Source organism: Varanus komodoensis, unplaced genomic scaffold, assembly GCF_004798865.1.
Source record: "Varanus komodoensis strain SLA01 unplaced genomic scaffold, ASM479886v1 scaffold8, whole genome shotgun sequence".
In the NCBI taxonomy this organism is placed as follows: Eukaryota; Metazoa; Chordata; class Lepidosauria; order Squamata; family Varanidae; genus Varanus; species Varanus komodoensis.
Genome location: NW_025336481.1, coordinates 23,208,845 through 23,226,458, shown reverse-complemented (window position 1 = coordinate 23,226,458; position 17,614 = coordinate 23,208,845). Strand labels below are relative to the sequence as shown.

The 17,614-nt window shown below is 41.5% G+C and overlaps 1 protein-coding gene across 1 annotated transcript in view; it reads left to right on the top strand.

The window, feature by feature from the left end:
- ELK3 (ETS transcription factor ELK3) overlaps positions 1-17,583 on the top strand; it is a 46,426-nt gene extending 28,843 nt beyond the window's left edge. The window contains exons 4-5 of the mRNA XM_044455700.1: positions 8,272-8,394; positions 13,498-17,583. Coding sequence (XP_044311635.1) covers positions 8,272-8,394; positions 13,498-13,596 — 222 coding nt within the window. The 3' untranslated portion in view covers positions 13,597-17,583. The remainder of the gene's footprint in view (positions 1-8,271; positions 8,395-13,497) is intronic.
- The last annotated feature ends 31 nt before the right edge of the window (positions 17,584-17,614 follow it).

Sequence of the window (17,614 nt, the reverse complement as noted above, 5' to 3'; positions counted from 1 at the left end):
TAAACCATTACAGTTGGCATCATCATATTCAGAATGTGACCAAAAAGGTTAACCAACAAATCCAAAGAGTTCTTGGATCAAATCTTGGCCATTCATACTGAGAGATGCTCGGTTGATTTTTCTAGTACTACATGTAGCACCCATTCAGTAAGGGTGAACTTTTCAGAGCATGTAAAGCAGATCGCAATCATTGTTTTATTAAGGAAGGATTTTAAAGCTTATTTCTATTTCAGATGCACTGCAGGTCCATAAAAATTTTGTTGCATGGTACTCTCTGCAAAAGTCTTCTACATTGTCATTATATCAAATGGCCTTGAGTTGTTTAGATTACACTGAGAGGTCATCTAAAAATCAAAGTTCACTGCTGAAGAAATCCACAGACTTGAACTGAAATTTCCTCCTGAACTAAGCTTGAGTCAGTCTGCTGGCAATTGACAGAGTTGGGAATAAAGTTTACCTGGCAAGATGGATTGGCTTGCCTCACAGGTTTTTTGCCTTTTTTGCAGCAGTGTAAATTGGTAGGCCAGGTCAGTCACAACTTTTTAGGGGGGGTGGCATTGGCTGGATCCAGATAAAAGGGGAAGGTGGACATGCCCCCTTCCTCTCACGGACAGGGTGGTTCCTGGGGATGTGACCATGGAACTGCAGCCCAGGTTGGGGACTGTATGCTGGCATCACTTCTAGGGTTGAAGGGAACCATGGAAATGGCAGGCACTGTGGCAGCTCTACGCACGCTCCAGAGCAATCTCCCCTCATTAAAGGGCCCCTGATCTGCGGGGGCAGATCAGACAGCAGGGGGCTGCCTGATTCAGGGATCTTTCCATATGCCATGTCAAATTCTAAACAGGAACCGAGAAATTTGAGGTCAAGTTAAAACCCAGCACTGTCTCTGCACAATCTGAGGTTGAGTTTCTTGGAACGGCTACTCAGTTGGGTACTTTGAGCACAGCCAGCAGCATTTGGCTTAAATCTTGTGAACCTTGTAAACTCACTAGCCTGCATGAAGTCCAAATGATCAGCAGGTTTGTCATTTAGAGCCAGGACATCAAACATTATACAGTCAGTGGATTTAGAATGGGGATGCTAGACTATATGGACATAACACAGAAATAGGCTAGATTGTAGTTGCATTCCTTTGAAGTGGTATGTCCAAGTACAGTTAGCATTATCCTCTTGCTGGGTCTTTAACAACAGTTTGATTTACTGCTGTTAGCAGGTAACAATGATCTCTGAATGATGGAAGGCTTCCCCTAGTAATTCTTGTCTAAAAGCTTTTGTGAAAAGCATAAGAGTAGGCCCCCACCTTGCAGTCAGCTGGCAACCTTAACCTCGGTCAGAGTGTGAGATAGACTGTTAGCAGATTAATTACATTTTGTGTTTTCCTTGCACCATGGCATTTCTCAAATGAAATATGAAATGACATGTTTAGGTCAAGCTCTGTGTGTGTGTGTTGTAATCACAGATTAGTTGTGTGGCGTTCTGAATAAGAAAAGCCCTGGCTCCTTCAGGGTAGAATGTATGTGTGCACAACCATCTCTCCCTTTTGCATCAAGTGTCAGATGAGCTTTGGTCGAAGAGCCTCATGGTCTGAGTTCCAGGCCCCTCCTGCAGCAGCGCTTTCAGCAGGGAAATGGCAGGAGGCTGGTATTCTAGATGAGGCTACATTGAAAGTTAGGCTGGTGCTCTAGACTGAAAGGCAGTGACTGTGGACTTTGTTTCTGGGAAGAGGATGGTGGAGGCCAATCACAATCTTCTTTCTGTGTTGTGTAGATCTTCATGTTGCAGAGGCACAGAATGGCATGTATCTCCAGCAAAATAAGTGTTAGGTGGGGGACTGGAAACAGGTGTGCTCATTGTATGGCTTGTGTAATAACCTTTTCCTATCCTAAGACTCGCTGATCACAACATGGTTGTGAAGTGACTAGTTCTGCCAGTTGTCAGTGCCGAGATGCTTGTGTATGTGTAGGTTTTTGGTGACATGGGTTCTCTCTCCTCGAGTAGCCGCCAAAGGGTAGCATGAAATAAATGAATGAGTACCCATTAGAGGTAGCAGTTCTGGATTGTGTCTGTTTTCTGGAACCAATACCTTGTATACTTGTAGTGTTTAATTTTTAAGAACTTCAGCTCTTCAGCAGCGCACATTATAAAGAAAAATCAAGATCAGCTTCATGTTGCTTTCTGATATTCTGAAGTTCCTGGATCAATTTGATGTGGCAGATGCATTGGTTAATTATATCCTTACATGCTCAAAGGAACTATCTATGAATTCATCAGCAAAAGTAGCAAATTCTGTAGTTTGCAGCTGGATATTTTTCTAGAAGGATAGATAAGAGTGCACTATATAAGGGTATATGCAGACAGTTCCCACACACAAAAGATAAAATCCTTCCAGGTTCTATGCCGTGTCAAAATTAATCTAAGAACCAGACCTCAGTCCTAAAATGATGAAAGTGGCTCAGGTCATAGAAGCCTTTATGCAGAAAAGTTGCAGAAAATAGGGATTTAAGTGCCCACTTTCTCACAGCATGGTAGATTGAGATACAATCGAGCCTTTAAGAAGTCTATAACATAGAACACACATCAGTTCTATGATAATGTGAATAAAAACTCTGTAGGGAAGAAGCTCTGCTGTGAAACTTAAATTGAGAAGGTTCAATATCGTGTATAAATACCTTGTAAAACTGAACAAGCTGACTCTTGATGAAGAACATAAAAGCCCCAAATAATCTGATGGTTTCCTCTCTCTGACTCTTAAAACACATAATCATCAGATAGGTGTTCTAAACCCAGTGCACACTAAAATCTCTAATTGGCTTAAAGCAGGGTGGGGAACTTAGAGCCCTGCAGATGTTTTGACCTACAGTTCTCAAGATCTCTCACCATTACCTGTGCTGGCTAGAGTTGATGGGAGTTACAGGCCAAAATATTTGGATGACCCCAGGTTGCCACCCCCTGCCTAAAGAATACCCTGTGCTCAGATTACATAGCAAATAATGGGCTTCAGAGATTTTGCCAGTTAGGGAGAGCTGAGTTCTGATAATGCCAGAAGGCATGTGGCAGTCCAATGAAGAGTGATCAACTCCGTCTGATGCTAAAAAAGGGAACATGGTTATTTTGGGTACAAAAGCCTGAGAGTTTGCAGTTCTTTTAAAAATAAATGACCTGACAGTTGCTGTGGGCTGCTTGCAGGAGAAATCGCAGCTTTACTTGTGACTCATGCTATTGAAAAGAGCAAACAGCAAGCACAGAAAATTCGTGCAAGCCTTGTTGGGTACTTGAAGGCTGCAATCCTGCACATATTTACTTCAGAGTAAGCCCAGTCAAACTCCATCAGACTTCTTTTGACAAGGCATGTGTAAGATTGCACTCTTAGGGTGGAAGCCTGAGCATGCATCTGCTGGACGCAATTGAGCATACATCTGCCTAACCATTCGTAGGATAGCTCTGTTGCAGTGCTATGACTTTCAGGAGAGTAGTGAATGAAAGGTGTTGCACCTTAAAGGACTAATACATTTACTGTATCATAAGCTTTTGGGCATAAAATTAGTGCTCTTCGAAGTGCCACAAGACAGGTTTTTCCTGTCAGGCTGTAACCCCATGCAACTCTTATGAGGGAATAAGCCTACTGAATTCAGTAGGACTTAACTTCTGATATATTAAAATGATAAAAGGAGGGTTTATTTCCTATAAAATATTTCCTTGCTTTAATTTAGTAACTTAGAGTAGCATTAGTGGATGATAGCAAGTGCTGGTCACACAGCCACATGTACAGCACAACCATGGCAACGAGAAAGGAACTATAGCTCACATATCCACATTCTTTAAGGTGCACAGTTGAGGTGTGGGAGGAATCTGTAATGGAGTCAAGTGAATTTGGATATGTGTGTGTGCGCACACACATCCAACCTGCAGATTCCACTGTGGACTGGATTTTTCTTGATTTGTTCAGATTTTGTGGACCACTTTTTCATTTTACTTTTTCATATTTGTTTTTTCTTTTACTTTGTATGCAATTTTAGTTGAATGATGCTGCTCAAGCAACATGCTGAAAAAGCACATTTCCCTGCATAGCTATTTCCCTTACTGGCTTAAAGCATGAGAATAATTATTTTGGGGAGATTTGTGCATTTTCACAAGGGCACATCAATGTAAGTGCATGCTTCCCAATGTAAACACAAGTTTGGGAAAATGAGAAAAACATGATTCTGTTCATGAGTGGATGATAGATGCCAGATGACAATAATCCACAAAACACAGACAGATGGATTTTGCTCAATCCATGAAACCCTAGTTCTGTCCTGGTCCTTGTTCAAGTGATAGTTAATTTGGAATTTACCAGATCTTCTAAACTCACCCAAAATTTTCTGACAGTTATGCAAAGGTCCCTTGAGCTGAAGCTTCATCTGGGCTATATCATAGAAACAGCGCGAGTCAGAAGGGGGCTTTCAGGCCATCCAGTCTGACCCCTGCTCCAGCCCGGCTCCGCCCATGACATGCATGCCATGTCCATGGCCAACGTATCCTTGAACACGCTTACGGATGGGGCTTCAGCCACCTCCTGTGGAAGCCCATTCCATACCCTAGAAGCCCTCTCCAAGGCTTGGAATGGCTCGTTCCCACCTGCTCCTGGCAGGAATTCCAAGGGCCTTTGCAGGGAAATTCCCATCCTCCTTTGTTGCTTTTGTCTGTTTGCATCTTTTTTTTAATGTTGGTCTGCATTGATTTGAAGAGCCACCTTGGGATCCGCTATAGGTATTATGCAGTCACACTGGTAGAACTCATCTGAGCATCACAGCAATCAGTAAGAGCTTTTAGTGCATTTTTTCAATACAGCAGAAATAGGAGCTTATTCTACCATGACTCAGTTGCCAGCCATTTCCAAAGTACATGAGGGGAGTGCTGACCATCAGGTTTTGTGAGAAGTGGGCTGAGGAAGAATCATGGTTAGAATCCAGTTGAGGAATGCCCAGCTCAGTTAGTGCAGCGCGGTGGAGGAAGGAGAGCAGCTGCCACTGGTGGGACCCTTTGATAGACACCTTAGCAGAGCAGAAGGAATGGCCACAGAGCCAGGCTGTATAATTAAGCAGTGAGGATGCAGGGAAGGGGATTGGAATGCTGATCTGCAAAAGGCACCTGTTGCTGCTGGCCAGAAGACCATGCTCTCCAGCAAATCTTGGTTCATTCATCAAATTCTTCTGTTCTGCTGCAGATACCTCTAGAGGAGTAGGTAATGCCTATTAAATAGGCAAACTAGGGGTATATTAATAAATGGACAAAGAGATAGGGAATCTGTAAGAACAGGGGAGAAATAAAGACAGAAGGAACAGAAGCACACACTTCTGGGTGTGCAGTGATCAATATTCAAACCCCCAAAACATGAAACAACATTCCCCTGCTAACACTCATGGTGGCAATGCACCTTTGTACCACAGATTTGCAGGGAGGCAATTGTATATTTTAAATTCTTGGGCATTACTAACATCCATGGTTCAAAGAAAGAAGCTGAAGAATCCCTACCACCCTAACCTAATCATAGACTAACCACAGAAGAATTTTCCAAATGGGCTGAAAATTCCTTAGAAGCACACTGTGACACTATTCCTAGTTTGCTTTTTAGTTTGCAACAAAAAGTACGGGTTAGGAAATGAACAGCAAAGGACATGTGGTAGGTTAGTGTGGGAGAGCCAAAGAAAGTACTAAGCACCTTCACCTTTTCCCTGGTGCTGTTCCTCTTCCATGCTTGTATGCATGGAAGAACATGAACTGCAGACATTGTTGAAGTGATTGCTCTGCCTTCTCCAACTCAAGCAGAGTTGCAAGTGGTTGTTCAAATGGCTCCAGGGCACAGTTTGGTGCAAGCAAATGATCTGTTGCAGGCTATGCAAGGAAGACAGTTGATTAGGCAGAAACAGAGGTGGGGGCAGGCTGGGGAGTTTAAGAGTTGAGTTACTACAGAATGGTGCTGTTGCAGAGAAGGGGAGCGGGAGGGGTGAGAAACTGCTGTAGTGCATTTGCAAGGATATGGCTGGTGTGGAACTTGTGCTTCTTGGCCTTGCCTTGATCTTTGTAAGGCCTGCCTACCTGCTAATGGTGGCAAATAGTTCCCTTGTCACACGCTCTGAAAACTTAAGGGGAAAGGTTGTTGACCCTGGTGCACTGCAGATAGTCCTGGGCCTCTGGACTTATCCAGAGAACAATGAATATGCCAGATTCAGTCTTAGGCCAGATATGTGCCTGAACACTCCAATGGTGTTGGGCTCTCTCCACCTCAGTTGTGGCTATAGATGCCTCATGCATCTAGTTTATTCTTGCAGTATTTGAGTGAGGGGAACTGGACTGCATTAAAATGAGGATGTGATTGATATTCACCTTTTCTACAGGATGCATTGTGATCTAATGGAAAGGGTGACTCAACTGTGCCCATTACTCTTCCTAGAGCAAATGCTGATTCTGGGCTTCTCTGTTCCCAGTCTGGGGGGCAGATGATGAGTCAGGGGTTCCCATGCACAGATAACTCCATTAATGAGGAGGATAGATTCAGGCTCTATTTATTAGGAGGAATAGCAAGCAACAGTGGAAAGTCTTCACAAAAGGGGGGAATTGAGCACAGATCCATTGCACAAATGTACACCTGGTCCCTGGGTTAAGAATAAGTTCTGTTCCTGAGGTTGTCTTTAAGTTGAATTTGTATGTGAGATCATATATATAAAAAGCAAATAAAACACTTAAGAAATATTTCCAGATACACTCAAACATCTTACATACAATACAGTGTTTTAATAATGATGCTGATAATACAGTAATAATAAAGTAACAACAGGCACAGGAGAGAGAGAGGTAGAATCTGAATGTATGTGTGTAGGTATACACACATACATACAAAACAGTTAAAACAGTTTAGAGAGAAAGATAGAAAAATAGTAAAAAGATTATTAAATGTTAACAATTTTTAAGCTAACATTAAGCCTAACATTAACTGGATGATGATGGAGATGGGACTGGTGTTAGAGGGGATGGACCTCATGCTGGGGAGTCAGGGTTTGATTGTGATGCTGGAGTGAGGTTACCACTGGAGTCACATTGTAGTGCTGACTTCACCTCTTGCTGACTGCTTGCTGCTTTCGGCCCTCCTCCTTCTCTTTCCCTCCTTTTTCTCCCTTCCTCCCTCCTCTTTTGCCACCTGGCACTTGTCACCTGCAGGTGCCCTCTTGCTGCTTGAGGATGAGGTGGAACTTCTGGGTTTGCTTGTTTATAATTAGGGGTTGTTCTTAAATGAGATGTTTCTAACTAAGGGACTAGTTGTAATGACATTTTACAGTAGGGTTATCCCTCCAGAATCTGTGGACTTCCTCCCAGGCTCAGCCTGCTTCTGCAAGTAAGCCAAGCCAAGGAGAAGACTGCAAACACTCATGGGCCACCAGTTGTGCAACCAGCAACCTTCCCCAGCCACCATTCCTGCTGCCCAACCTTATTCCTCACTTGCTGATGCCAGTGGCAGTGGCAGCTATGAAGAATGGCACTGCTTGTGAGGCACGTGGGGCTTGACGCCTGGCAAGTGCCTTGCGAATCCTGGACGTGCTCACCAGGGACTTGGACTCTGGGCTTGCCAGGTTTGAAGAGCACAGGAAGCCACCACGGGCATGAAGTTCCCTAAGCAAGGTCCTCAGGATGGCTTGACTGAGGAAAATGAGCTATCCTACTAAAACTGTGTCAGGTATGGATGACATGGCAACTCACCATGGCTGATCGCTCATGGCCATGTTGTGTCATCCAATCAGCTCACCATACATAGAATTTCGTGATAATGTTTTGAAAATGCTGAAAAGATCCCATAGTAACATGTAGTTTCGTCTGTGTTGCACAAGAAAAGCAGCTTCATTGGATCTCATCCAGAGGTGTGGAATAACCCTTTTATGAGTGGACGAATACCTCTGCATTTCTCTGTCATGGTCATGCTTTGCTCACACAACCCTTTTCTAAGGGATTCAATTGGAACCCACCTCAAGTTAATGAGAAGGCTTAGCACATGGCATTTTAAGTATTTCTTTAACCAGGTCCTCATTGAAAAAGTGTATGAAAAATCCTAAGGTTAGAAAGGCAAGCAGTTTATAAGCACAAGGTGTTAAAGATACAGTACTGAAAAAGCTAGAATCTAAGGAGGGACACAAAGGGAAAAATGCATTCCTTTTGCATGTAATGTGTGTTGAGATACAACTAAGTTGAAGAATGGATGAACGCAGGAACCCACATGGGCTGTCTTTTGTCTTGCAGACCCCAAATGGATTGCTGTTGACCCCAAGCCCATTGCTTTCTAGCATTCACTTCTGGAGCAGCCTTAGTCCTGTCGCTCCTTTGAGTCCTGCCAGGCTGCAAGGACCAAACACTTTGTTTCAGGTAGGTTGGACTAACAGTAACTGCACTCTTTCAGGTGGATCTTGCTGCAAGGTAGCCAGATAAACCATTAATACTGCTATTTTGAACAAGAAAACTTTCCCTTCTCCAAGGAAAGAAGAGCTTCAGTAGAAAGCTGAGGCAAGCAGTGAAGGTGTCAGATGGCAGGAATTGTACATGACACATTGAGAAATGTTTACAAATTGCACTCAACTTTTCAGCATAGCTTTGGGATCTTGAGTTCTTGGAAACTCAAGATACCCATTTTTCCATATATTTCCCTTCAAAAAGGGGAAAATGTTGTAGATATAAACATATCAGCCCCATCACCTGGAATTTAGCCTCTGGGTTCACTTGGTTGACACAGGAAAAACTGGGCTGACCAATAACAGGAAGCATAAGCAGATCTGTATCAGGGAAGCACCCGGAGCAAGCAGAGAAGTACCAACTGCAGATTTACCAATTCAGTCCTCAACTATCAAGCGTGGTAAGGCAGTATATGCCCCATACAATTAAGTTTGTAAGGTGTTTAGCTTTTAAAAGTAAGCATCTGTAGCAACATTGCTGTGCTGTGCTATCTGTAAGTAGTCACGTTTGTGTTGTCTTGTTTTGCCACTTTGTATCTCCACTTGTTTTCCTTGGTTTAAAAAAATTTAAAATGTGAAGAATTTGTGTTAATAAGATATTTGGTAGCCTTATAGCTCTCTGCTGATCACAGTCAGGCCAGAGTCCTATTGCTAACTGAGGTCATTTTTAAAAGGAATTTTAATGTCTATATTTGCTCTTCACCATCGGATGCATGCATGCATTCCCTCCCAAAACTGCATACGTGCACTCAAAGTGCTCTGTACCACAAGGCACTCCCACTAAAACACCAGTTGCCACTTATAGCAGGAAAACAAACCCCAAAGCAGAAATCCAAAATGACATTGGGTTGGCCTTAACCAAAAAGCGGGAGAACTAAGAAGAAGGCATTGAAGAGGAAGAGCTGCAAACAGTTCCCAAATTGACAGAATACAGTACGCTTAGGTAAACAAGATTTATACCAACAATGTAATATAATAAAAAAGCTCTTTCATAACAGTTCTCTCTCTCTCTCTCTCTCTCTCTCTCTCTCTCTCTCTCTCTCTCTCTCGTGCACACACACACACACACACACACACACGAGAGAGAGAGAGAGAGAGAGAGAGAGAGAGAGAGAGAGAGAGAGAGAGAATGGAATGTATATTAGATTCAGAGAATCTGAAAGAAAATATACTCTGTTTGCTCCAGCTCTTGGATGGACACCAACAGCTGCAAAACCTTGAGTTGTTAAAAACAGAAGATACTCAGTTTCCAATACATATGACCTCCTCACAGCAGTCCTCCTATACTCTTTTGCCTTACATAAACACTTTAGCATATTGTTATTCTGAACACTTGATCAAAGACATCCAGTTAGGATCAGATCAAAGTAGCTGTGACATATCCAGTAGGGAGCGCCAAACACCCCCAGCAACCATTGGTAGGAACTGGAAGTGAAAAGGGGATGCAGATCCATCACATCATGGGGTTTTATTTGACTAGTGAGCAGCTCAAAGAAAGGCCAGGATGAAAAATCTATCAGCACAGGGAAAGGTGTTCTTTCTGAGAACCAAACAAAAAATGGCAACAGCAGCTGATCTTGAACCTGATCCAGTTAATTGAGTATTTTACTACAAAGGCTCACTGAAGATTGCATGCTGCCTTCCATTCTTACAGGTATGCCCTTCCTTGATCATGAGTGCTTTGAGGGTAGACTACTCCTATTCTAGAAGCAGGTTTGGTAGTAAGCTGGATACTTGGATGGGCAAAGCATAGATATCTAAGCTTAATTTTCCTGACAAGGATGAATCATTCCTAGTCACAGGATGCCCATTTCCACTTTCCAATATTGACAGAAGGGTAGCTTTTAAAGTCTAGAATAAACTTGCTTCACCCTCTTTCAAAAGCCCAAATCCCTTTTGGGCATGTATTTATAAGGAGGTAGCTAATAGTGTGTTTTTCTGTTTATGAAGAAGTATATACGCCTCCCCTCCTTCGTGGGGAGAATACGTCCTCTGATGAGGCAGAGTGGACATGAAATGGGTGTCTGTGCTGTTACAGGATTGCAAATGTGTTTGGTCACCTCTGGGGTCACATGAGGGAAGTTCCACATCTGCCTGTTAGAACAGGAAAGTAAGGTTGCAGGTTTAGTCTTAGTATTACAAGGGGAACTGGATTACAAGGAAGAAGCTGGGCTTTCTCTGAGTTCTAGTGGAACAGGAATTTCTCTCCCAGCCTGCCTTACTTCCTGTATTGGAGTGATGAGATAGCCCACAGGGAGGTCAAGAAGAGGGGTGTTCAGCTCCTAAATCCCACCCACCCCCTGGTCTTTCTGATATTAAAATTAGATCTCTCCACCCCACTTTACACATGACTGAGCAGTCATATTTGCAGTTGCATGGAGAACAGTTTGGCTGCTGCTGTCACATTTGCTTTGGAGCATGGAGATCTGTACTGGTAAAGCATACATTGGCTCAAGCAGAGCTAATTAGATTCATACAAGGGAGGCCTACTAGGAAGTTGAGTGACGTCCGGACAGAGGAAGCTTGAATGGTGAGTTACAGCTGCAAGAAACTCTTGGGAACAACAGAAAGAAGGGATAGCCCTGGTCTCCAGAACTAAACTGGTGTAGTTGTTGCTAGACAAAGGAAGCGTGATGCTCTTATTTTTAAAAAAAAGACACGGTGCAATCTGCTTATTTAGAGGAGCTGGAAAACAGAAGACTGGATGAGCGGCTTCAGCTCTTATCTGTTCCCATATGTTCTGCCTAATTTAAGGTTGTGAAACAGCAGTTTATTCATATTAGCCCAACGAATTCTTGTTTGAACTGGGCCTTGAATGCAGCTTTTCCATAGCTAACACTCTTCTGCTCTTCCAGCAAGGCAGAGAGGTAGATTTCCATTTACTAATAGCCACACTAAATGTTTGTTGCATATGCAAAAGGAATACTGCGTGGGATAAAACTCCCAGCATCTAGGATTGCACAAACAATTAAACCTTCCTAGATTGGGGTCTTCATGTACTAACCTCATAAAATGGTCAGCTTGATTAGTGGCAGTCATCTAGTTGTGGGGATCTAACAGGAAACAGATGCTGTTAAGACCTGGACTACAGTGACTGCCCTGCTCAACTAGATCAAGCAAAAATGGTTAAAGTAGTTCAGCACTTTTTTTCCAACACTGGCCAAGCACATGCTTTTGGAGCTTACAAAGCAGAACACTAAGGCGAGTGCAGCAGCAGCAACTGTAGAGGTATGCTTTTAGAGGTATCCCTAGAGGTATCTGTTCTGTGAACAGAATGGTTCACAGAATCAGGAGCAGGGAAAGTCATAGCTTTTCTATCCATATTATTCTTTGATTTTTTAAATTTTTTTTTGCTAGATAACAAGATTATTTGTCAAGGTAAAGCAGCTTGACAGTGGGGTGGACTTCTTTGACATCTACTTAATCACCGTAGGCAGCCTTATTTAAATAGTAGTATCATAAATGCAGTGAAATGCTGATTGGTTCACCTATTTTGAGTGAAGGAGTTAAAAAAATCAATTTACACATCCTTAAAATGGCAGGAGTTCCTCCTATTTATACTAGAGGGAGAGAGAGTGGCACTCCTGCCAAAAATTGAGCTTAGCTAGGAAAATCCTCTGACTACAGGCACCGAGCCCATATTTGTGATGCACAGAGATTTCAAAGAACTGGACCTCAAGACCTCTTTGTGCTTCTGAAAACAGCAGTTGTCCTGTTAAATACCAGCGATCTTGGGGACAAGATAGGGAGAAATGAGCATTGTAAGCCACCCAGAGAACCTTCAGGTTATGGGGCAGCATAGAAATGGAATTAAATAATAGTAAGTAACAGAACAGCCTGCTGTTTGCTCAGCTTCCTTCAGGAACTCCTTACTCTCACAAAGAGTGCAGGTGTTGCTACAGAACGTAGACACTTCCTTTTGGCACATGGGCCAAAGGAGCTGGGTTCGTGAAATAATTTATCCTAAGTTGGGATACAGGTAAAACAGCTTCTGTTTCCCAGCATATGGAGAGGAGACAATTCTGCAGCAGGCAGCATACTTCAGTGGCTCAGGTTAACTGGCAAAGCCTCTTGTGGAATCTAATTAACTCACTGTGGGTTTGAAAGCTTGCAAGTATAATTAGGGCAATGAGAGACTTGTTCGGAGCTGCAGTTTACTGGGCAAAAAGGGTCTAAGCTATAGCAGGGATATACAACTGGATTTTACAGGCATCGTCAACAGGCGACAGATGGATGCCTCTGGACAGCCAGAATTCATGCCATTATTTATTTATTTGGTTATTATATGCCTCATGGCTGCACCAGACTGACCCTAGGGAAGACTCTGGGTTCTGTCAAGTCAGGCAGCATGTAAACACACGAAGCAAAGAGCACATTCGTAAGAGCCAGAACTCTGACAAGACATGGCAAGTAAAAGAACAAATGCTGTGATGTGCTGCAGAATGACGTATTAGGCAAATGAGGACAATTTGCATAACTGTAGGTAAGCTCAGCACATACGTTTCTGGGTACTGGATAAATCTTGATTTCTTCCATCATGGAACCCAAGGCAGTTCACTGAAGGTTCCCACAAGGCTTTTCATCCAGGGTGCAGTGAGGCCCAAGGCTCCTTATCTTCAGTGTGCTGACATCCATGTGTCGTCAGACATTTCATCAATGAGATGCAAAGGACACAATGATGCCTGAATTGGCAAACCGTAGTTTGTAATGGATTGATACATTAGATTAGGAAAGTGTGATCTGAAGTGGCGTTTTGTTGAGCGTGATAACCTGAATTTTTGGTAATTCAGGATATCATGCCAAACAGTAATGCCTCTACCTCCAGAAGTTGCTGTACCACGGAGACTGCAGTGAACTTATGAATCCAAATACTAAGGAGAGAAAAGTAAAGCTACCAATTCTAAGCTATGGTTTGCCTGATGTACACTTGGAAACTTAAACCATGGCTTTCATGATGTCTGAATTGAGCCATAAAATGCGTATCAGAGATCATAAAAAGTTTTCTTTGTTCCTTTTGCAGTTCCCAACTCTGTTAAATGGTCACATCCCAATGCAAATTCCCAGCTTGGATGGGGCCTCTTCTCCAGTTCTCCTTTCTCCAAATGCTCATAAATCCTGATGTCTCAAGCAAATTAAGGACTCGCTAACAAACTGGATTTAACACAGCCACTCTGATGGGTTCCATTTTTCTGGTGACACCAGGAGGACATGATGAAACCCTCTTTTCCTATGGTTTGCACTTTTCATTACATGGATGATCTACTTGTATGATGTTTATTTAGCATTTTTAAACAGTGGGGTTTTTTGTATAAGAAAATCTGTTGTGCATTAAAAATGAGTTATAATTTTTTATATCCTCGCTCTCCAAGTGTTGAACACTGTTTGTTAATGAAGTACCTTTCTTAACAGATTTCAAAACAGTATCTAAAGGATGTGAACTTTTAAATTCTGTATTTCTGCATTTTATGCACCATGTTTGTGTAAACTGTAACCGGCTGTGCCTTCTTTTGCATAATGTTATATAAATGGTTTATATATATTTCCAGTATTAAGATAAAGGTTGAAAAGGAACCAAGTATTGAACACCCCTGCCCCCTACTAGTGTTTCAGTATTTCCCTTCTGGCAGGCCATAATGGTGCAGTGTATTCATGTAATTTTGAATTAAGTGCTTTCCAGTTATATAAAGAATCCTATTTCCTTGCTGAATTGAGGGGCCATAATAAATGTTTTGGCCAGTAACTGCATTTAAGAATAGGACACTATTTAGATATAGGTGCTTGAATCCTTCTCTGTGGTAAGAGGAACATAGCCCTAAAATATCTACATATTTTGAGGGCATTCTTGAATTAGAGAATATAACCTTGCTCAGTACCATTCATTTTCATACATTCATCAGATACTTAGAAGACATTTCAAACTGATCTTTATTTTCTTGACCATCCTCAAGGCATCAAACCTTTCAGGATTTGTTTTAGGGGTATTGTTAATCAGGAATGGGGAGCAAATGGCTCCAGTTTTGCACGACCAAAGGTTTAAAAAAAACATAGGAAGCTTTTGAGCACTTTGGAAGGGTTTCTGGTGATCATGATTGCCAAAATGATCAGTTTAAACTTGTGGTGAGTTTATCAAAAACCATGAAGCAAACACGATGATACCCAGAACAATGCTTAGAATAATGCTTTCAATATTCCTTTTTCCTGTATTGACCTGATATTTGAATTTGGAGATTTAACACCAGGGCTCTCAGACTCACCAGCAGGTCAGACCAAGTAACGGAGCTTGTCAAAGCAAATGCCACAACTGGTTCTCTGAAGATGAATTACAACATGAGAGGAGAATCATACAAGTGTGCGTAGTATTATCAAAGTAAGGCTGTTGTGTGCATCAGCTACAATCTGCAAGATAGCCCATGCATGCAGATTTTATGAATATTTGAACTACATCCAGAGAGAGAAAATATTCAAGTTAAATGAAGGATCCCAGCTGATGTCATCTGCCCAGATTTGCTCATCTGATGATTCATATGAGCTGTGGTGCTAACTCTATGCAGAGCCAACTTAATAATACAACCTAGCTTGAGAGGTGCTGATACTGTTGGTCTAGAAATACACAGACACTCTGGTGCTGTAGCAGGAAAGATAAAATTGGGGCCTTCTGGGCTGTCAAATTGAAACCTACATAAGTGTCTTCAAACAAAAGATACCAAATGACTAGTGCACTGCACTGGTTCTTGTCGCATTTCACATGCTTTCACATTTCACATTGTATCACAGCAAAGCTTAATCTTTATTTTTTTCTCCCCTTCAGTTTTCACATTCAGTATGATGTTCTGTAGATTTTCCCATCTATGTTCACCACCCTCTTCTCTCTTTTCAGGATGCCTGATTTCCAATTGCCAGTTGCCATATTCTAGAAAACACATCACTGAATATGCTCTTTCTTGGCACTTAGAACTCTATTGACAAGTTCTTGGGGTATCTGGACACCCTATTCTGAATATGCTCACTTCTACAGACAAATCTTCCTTCTTGATTCACCCGATAACATATTCTGTTTACGTTTTCAATGTTGTGCTGCCTTGTCTACCTTGAATTGCAGGGAACCAAAACAGCTATTACGCACCTGGGGAACAGTGACTACTAAAACATGTATCTTGCTAACATCTTAAATTCTGGTGGATGATGGAACTTGATGAAGAGCCACCATAACAAGAACCTTTAAAAAGATCAAGGACCAAACATAAGCACTACACTTTTCTGTAATTTGCAAAACAAGAAATGCTCTAAGCTTTAGCAACCTCCACTCTAAAGGGAGTAATATAAAGGCATACTAAAAGGAGTAATATAAAGATATATTAACATACTAGCTGTGGTCTAGAGACCTTGATAGTTTCCATTACTAAAAGAGAAAAACTAGCACTAACAGACCAACTATTTTGTAGCAATGGTGGTTTGTAAATAAAATGGTAGATATTACGTACTAATCCATGCAAAGTAAACATGAATTTCAAGGTAGAAAGCTTGGAAGACTGCTCATTAAGTAGTTTTCTGGCAAATATCTATGGCCTCTGAAAGTTTTGGGAAGGCAAACACTATAATAGCAGTGCACTGACAATTAACAAGTTTGGTCTTCAATTTATGCAGGTGAATACATCAAATCTAGACTGTGTACTTTAAGTGCCTTCTGGTTTGAATGGACCAAGATGAATGAAATCACTGCGTCTCATTTAGCTAATCTTAAGTGACATTGATATTACAATGTGGTTGTAACATTTGCATCCAAGAAGAGAGTAGCATTGGAGCCAACCTTCAGATTCATTTCACATAGCAACGGGGATAGCATTCTTCCTTTGCAGACAGTTATGAGCTACAAGATATATATGGATGCATGCCATCCCCAACGTAAACTTTTACATTTGTTCTGTAAAACTGAGCTGATGCCTTGCTATTGTTCATATTTCCACTGTGGCATCTTTCCACAAATCATGAAGAATTTTTCAGTCTTGCCAAGGTCTTCACTGAGCTTTTCACAATAGAAGAGTGTAATGGAAACAGTGCTGTGATCATGATACCATCAGTGAAACTTTAGACTATCATTTGATTGCTGACTGATTCATTGCACAGAAAAAACACATGCTATTCTTCATGGGCTTTAGAAGGAGATGAGGGATTCCATTTAACAACTTGTGGGCACCTGGAAAGACACTAGGCATTTATCAAGGAAAGTACATCTTTATCTGGTTGCTATTTAAGGAAAAGAGATTAAAGTGATTTTGAGTATGTGACTATTACTGAAAATTCATTTTCTGCAGGAAACATTTCCTGAATGTCAGCACCTGTCTCTTTAAATTTTAACCATACAATTGTTTTTACCTGTTTGCTGTATGAAATATCAGAGCACATCAAGCAGTCACATTTGCTACATAAAGATTACTGTCTCAGCCTCAAGGGAAGTATGTAGGAGACCCAAGGGTTACAAGAGAACACTACTATACCTCAACATGGATGTCATTTAACATTCATTTGTGACATTCCATCAAAATAAAAAGAGGAGCTCCTCTTCTCTTGGAGATAAAGGCTCTCATTCTGAAGCATGGAAACCAAATAAGGTAAAGTTCATTATATATAAAAGGCTGATACTACTCTCTGTACCAGTGCACAAGAATTTTGGTCTTTGGACATGCAGCAAACAATATTTGTTGTTCACAATCATTTCTCACAAAATATTTAACTCTGAGAGTTCATATATTCATCTTTGACACACAAGTTCATACATATTGTGGGACAGAAAAGATCAAATGTGAGAAACTTAGGTTGCAATTAGAAATGGTATTTCTGAAGGTATCTGTTAGTAACGTTGTAGTGGTCAGTAATGATGGACTGAGCAAGGTATCTACAGCCCAAAATATCCATTAAATCTGCTTTTCCAACACAAATGTCCTCTAAACCGGAGAAGTACTTTGATTATTTTAATTCACTCTTTGCATTTGTAAACATTGGAATATCCTCCATATATTTACTTAACCTACCTCACAGGGCTGTTGTGAGGATCATTGATATCTGTACAATGCTTTAGAAAAAAATTAAAAGATTATGTATGTGGCAAGTAGCATTATTGAGGACAAAAATCAGTAGGT